The 5019-nt window shown below is 42.9% G+C and overlaps 1 protein-coding gene across 7 annotated transcripts in view; it reads right to left on the bottom strand.

Annotated features, from left to right (window-relative positions):
- Positions 1–5019, bottom strand: part of agap1 (ArfGAP with GTPase domain, ankyrin repeat and PH domain 1) — a 64498-nt gene that overhangs the window by 10180 nt on the left and 49299 nt on the right. The window contains exon 18 of one of the 7 annotated variants that reach the window (XM_025062396.1): positions 4241–4916. The exons of the other annotated variants lie outside the window; for them this stretch is intronic. Coding sequence (XP_024918164.1) covers positions 4703–4916 — 214 coding nt within the window. The 3' untranslated portion in view covers positions 4241–4702. Of the gene's footprint in view, positions 1–4240; positions 4917–5019 lie in introns of those variants that run through there. 7 annotated transcript variants of the gene reach the window in all.

The following is a 5019-nucleotide window of genomic DNA, read 5'->3' as shown; positions in this document are numbered from 1 at the left end:
CCTCAGGATCTTACCTATTTTCTGCATATAAATTAAGGTGGGGTTAACCCCCCCCCGCCCCCCCCCCCTGCCAAACAGACCCTCAACTCCTCCATCTACTCACATTCTGGCACGTGTCTGCCTCCACCTCCTGTTCATACAGACTGCTGACCGGGGCCAATGTTCCTACCTAGGTCCATAATCTGGACGGGCAGTCAGGTTCTGTATCTACTTCTGAAGATTAGATTTAGTCTCAAAACCTTTCTGTAGGATCTACATAGACTTTGTACTTTATTCTAAAAAAAAAGAAGCAATGTTACGGTTAGTTTGTGTCACTGAAGTAACAGTAAGTCACAAAATAACTTGGGGGCAGTGGAGGAACAACCACCGCTGTGTCGCTGGGAGCTAATGATTTTCTCTACAAGGTCTAATTTATGGAAAACCAAGCAAAAACAAAGATTAATATTAAATATGGCTAAAGTGTTTGTCTAAACACCCAGATGCTGACCCTCTGAGACAGACTGCCAAAGGTTAGGCGTTACCATTAGGAGCAGCAGGGGTGGGGGTTCCAGGACACAGTGGCCAGGAGGTGGGATTAGAAGCACTGTCACTTCCAGTCCACTCAGGCCTGATAATACACTGAACAGGGCCTGCAAGCTGGTGTCCACTCAGAACTTAACAAATAATTAAAACAATGAGCTGTGGCACTGAAAGTCTAGTAGCAACAACTGACCCAGGACCAGGTGACCCTCTGAGAACCCTGTGGCTGCTCAGTGACAGGAATGGCGTCCAAACTCAGCAGCGCCTTCAGCGTCAGCATCAGCTGGAGTGCAGCTCTGTGCCAGCTGAGGTGATGATGGTTGGTAACTGAAGGCGGCCAGAGTTTAAAAGGAACGTTTAAGGGCTGCAGTCTTTTTTTTTTTTTGGTTGGGACAACAGAGGAAAAGTCTGTTTTTAAGAGATACACACCCTGAATTTTCACAAATGTTGGTCGATAAACAATTACTGAAAACAGCAGTAAAAACAATAATGTGAATCAGTACATTGAGCTCTTTTATATCAGAAACAGACTACCATTCCTCCTACATGAAAAATGTAACTCCAGTTATGAACTTCAGCTGTAGGGAGCGCCCCCTATGGTAGAGAATTTAACAAAAATGTTTTGCCTTTAAACATCATTAAAAACCAGATGAGTTGATCACAAAATATTCTCAGTGCCATGTTTGAATGTCATTGCTTCACTGTGAACCCACAGTCTACAGCAGAGACATGGACGTCCATACTCGGTCTACAGTCTATCCTTACTTTACTTGTCATTTCTAAAATTCTTGGAAAATCCAGAGCATCCAGAGTCACTGAAACCTCTGATTAGGCTTCACCACTGAGACTGGACCTGTTCTTCATCATGAAGCATGGTGAACCTGAGCAGGCGTGGCAGGACTTTGTGTTGGCACTGATGAGTTTCAACCCTAAAACCATTAGCAGCAACACTACTCCCCCTCTCCTCCCGCTCCTTCTCCACCTCCCAATCCTCCTCCTCCTACTTGTCCTCGCCAAGCTGATACTAATGAGACCTGGAGCGTCGGCGGGCAGGATTAAAAGACGGAGGAAGATAAAGAGATGGTGACAGCAGCTGGAGACGACAGGGCTCGGCCCTGTCACATATCTCATTGGTCTAGGGCGGAGCTGCTGCTGCCGCCGCTGCCGAGGCGAGGAGAGGAGAGGAGAGGAGCAATCTCTACACCAGGACATAATTTCTGCCTCCAGTCTAACAACGTCAAAGCGGAAAAAATGTTCAGCTGTTCATACACCTGCTCTTCAACTGATATCAATTCATTTTATTGTACGCAGGATCTATAACGTTCTTTGTCTCAGCTAAGGTGGAGCAGGTTCTTCTCCACCACAGATTCAAATATTCCATTAGAGAAGACACCAAGTCCAAGATTCTGCACTGAAAAAGGAGAATCCTCTATGAAGTAGTATTGAAAACCAGAGGCAAGTAGCAGAGACAACCAGAGAGTACCAGGGACTGACTCAACGTCCACGACAGTGAGAACTAACAGTACCTGTGTGTGAACTAAAAAGTCAGCAGAAAATAGAACACATACCAAGAACATGGACACTACATGGCACCACAGAAGACCCAGTTCATTCAACGACAACTTTCATGGTCGTTCATGGTCAAGGTTACAATGGAACCAGGGGAAATACCAAGAACTATGCTTTACCAACACAGGAACTGGTACCGAAGACTAAGTTTGGCACCAAGGAAATGTAGGGCACCATGGTACTGTCCATGGACTGTCCATGGACTGTCCAGGCTACTGTCCAGGGACTGTCCAGGGCACTGTCCAGGGTACTGTCCAGGGACTGTCCAGGGTACTGTCCAGGGACTGTCCAGGGACTGTCCAGGGTACTGTCCAGGGACTGTCCAGGGACTGTCCAGGCTACTGTCCAGGGACTGTCCATGGACTGTCCAGGGACTGTCCAGGGTACTGTCCAGGGTACTGTCCTTCTTCTAGTTTGTTGCAGAGGGAACTGTACATATTGTACAGTGTTGTTACAGTCTAATTAATTCTTACATTCCTTTAATACATTTCCTCTCAAAGTTCTACATGCAAAATTCCCAGTTGAAAAACTGAAAAAAAACCCTCCAGCCCTAACTATAGCCCATCTTAATTTTGTTGTACTCCTGTGTTACAATGAGAATAAAGACTATTCTATTCTCTAATCTATTCTGAGGTTTTTGCAAATGTGAGCGGCTACATTCATGTTTTCATCCTTTAGAAGTTTCTACAAGTTGAGCCATAGATCTGGGGAAGGGTACAGAGTAACGTCTGCAGCACTGAAGGTGGTCCCAATCAGCACAAAGGCCTCCATCATCCAGTGATAGAAGAAGATTGGAAGCACCACCAGGCTCTAGAAGAAAGAGCTGCTCTAAAGGATCTGAGCTGATCTCCTCACACTAACACGACCATTCTGAAGGGCAGAAAGAGTCTAGACTTCAGTGTGATAGAACATCACCTGAGAGATCAAAAAACGACCAGACGCCAACGCTCCCCATCCAACCTGATGGAGCTCGATGGTTCTACGGTGACAAGTGCCCAAACAGAGGTGAGGTCAGAGTGTGACACGGCGCCATAAATGGCTGAAGGCTGTAAATGCTGCCAAAGCTGCTTCAACGAAGTAATGAACTATGAATTATTTACATGTTATATTTAAGTTTTTTGAGCGTTGCCATATTGGGGTACTGTGTCATCAATTTAGTGTAGAAAATAGTCAATGTTAAAATAAGGCTGTAAAATAAGACAATCTGAAAGTGAAGGGCTGTGTGTACTTTTTGGTCAAATGTGGTCTCAGGCTGTAGCTCTCATGCTGGAGTCCTGGGTCTGGTCCCTGTCCACAACCTCAGGTAGGTGGAACTTTTAACACGGTAGTAAAACAAGAACATTTTTATCCTTAGAAAATGTCTCATGTCTTCAGATATAATCAGATATTCCACAGAACCTTTCTTTTCTTTGCATTTCTACCTTCATCCCTTTCCCTCTCTCCTCCTCCTTTCTCTCAGTTTTCCTCCCCCTCTGCCCCTCCCCAGGACCAGGACCTAATTGGAGCTGAGAGCCTGGGTCCAGACCTTGACAGACAGGAGGTCAGTGTAATTGCTGAGGGCCATATTTAACATTAAGATAATCAGGACATTAATTACCCTTTGGATCATTAAATCAGCCACTTGCAAAATGAAATTTCGGCCTCTATTACTCACATGAGAGACCACGAGAGGGAGGGTGAGAGAGGGAGGACATTTTTTCCATTCACCCTCCTCACTCCCTCACCCCACCGCCTCCTCTCTCTGTCTGAACAAAGCCTTCATCATCAGCTTCAACCTCCTTGTCCTCCGTCTTTTCTTCACTGCTTTAGAAGAATCGGACTTTGGTTCTGACTGCTCTCTGATAAAAACTTCTGATTCAAATCCGTCTGTGTTCATTGGCTTATTTGAATTAACCAATGAACACAATGTCAAAAATCAGGTGATGATGATTATCATCAAAAATAAAGAGACCATTGTGCTGCTTGACCTTTACTTCTGTTCATTTTTAAATCAAATAATATTCACATTTATCCTGAGAACTAAGTCTTAAATATAAATGTTTGAAAAATAAGAAAAAACAAGACTTTTAAAATATTTAACAAATAATTGAAAGAAAATTGCATTTTAGATTATTTAACAAGTGTATTTTAAAATAACATAATAGCAATAATGTCTGATAATAATTCTTTTTAAGATTTTTTTATTTATTGAATTTGAATTTACATTTAAGATTTTTTAATATTTAAGTTAAAATTAAATGAATGTTGAGCCCTAATTTATTTACAGTTGAAACATTATTTTCTCTCCTGTTGATTTTCTGGAAACAGTTACCGGCCAGACTGAAAATTAATTAAATATTTTTCAAATTGTGAGTTAAAGGTGACAGGTCAGCTCCGCCTCCTCAGTCTGGTGATGTCGGAGCCTCAGACAGGAAGTGGACGATTTTCATGTTTTTTAATGCGTTTGTCTGTTTGTTGGAGTAAATCCAGAGTGAGCAGCTATCAAACATGAAACATGTGACATAATTTCTTCTTACTCCATTAAAGTGTCAGCTAAATGTTCACGCCCACACACACACACACACACACACATGCACCAATGGATGTGATTCAGAAGAAAAAAGTAGCAAAAGAATTAAAAAAAGATAATTTCCTGATTGATTTCAGGAAAACTAAATCTCATTATGTTACAGCTGTTACTGCCGTTACTGCTGTTACTGCCGTTACAGCCGTTAATGTAATTGTTGTAACTGTTATTGCTGACACTGTCAGAGTTGTTACTGTCCCTGTTGTAACAGTTGTTTTTGGTGCTGTTCTTAATGTCACTGTTATTACTATTACTGTCATTACTGTAGAGAGGAAGAAAAGAGAGAAGGGGAATTAGTGAGTGTGTGAACATCGATCACATGGAGCAGCAGCAGCAGCAGCAGCAGCAGCAGCAGCAGCAGCAGC

The sequence above is a fragment of the Cynoglossus semilaevis genome, chromosome 14, assembly GCF_000523025.1.
Source record: "Cynoglossus semilaevis isolate Cse_v1.0 chromosome 14, Cse_v1.0, whole genome shotgun sequence".
NCBI lineage: Eukaryota > Metazoa > Chordata > Actinopteri > Pleuronectiformes > Cynoglossidae > Cynoglossus > Cynoglossus semilaevis.
Note: the sequence above shows the minus strand (reverse complement) of the source record. Positions and strands in the feature narration are given on the sequence as shown.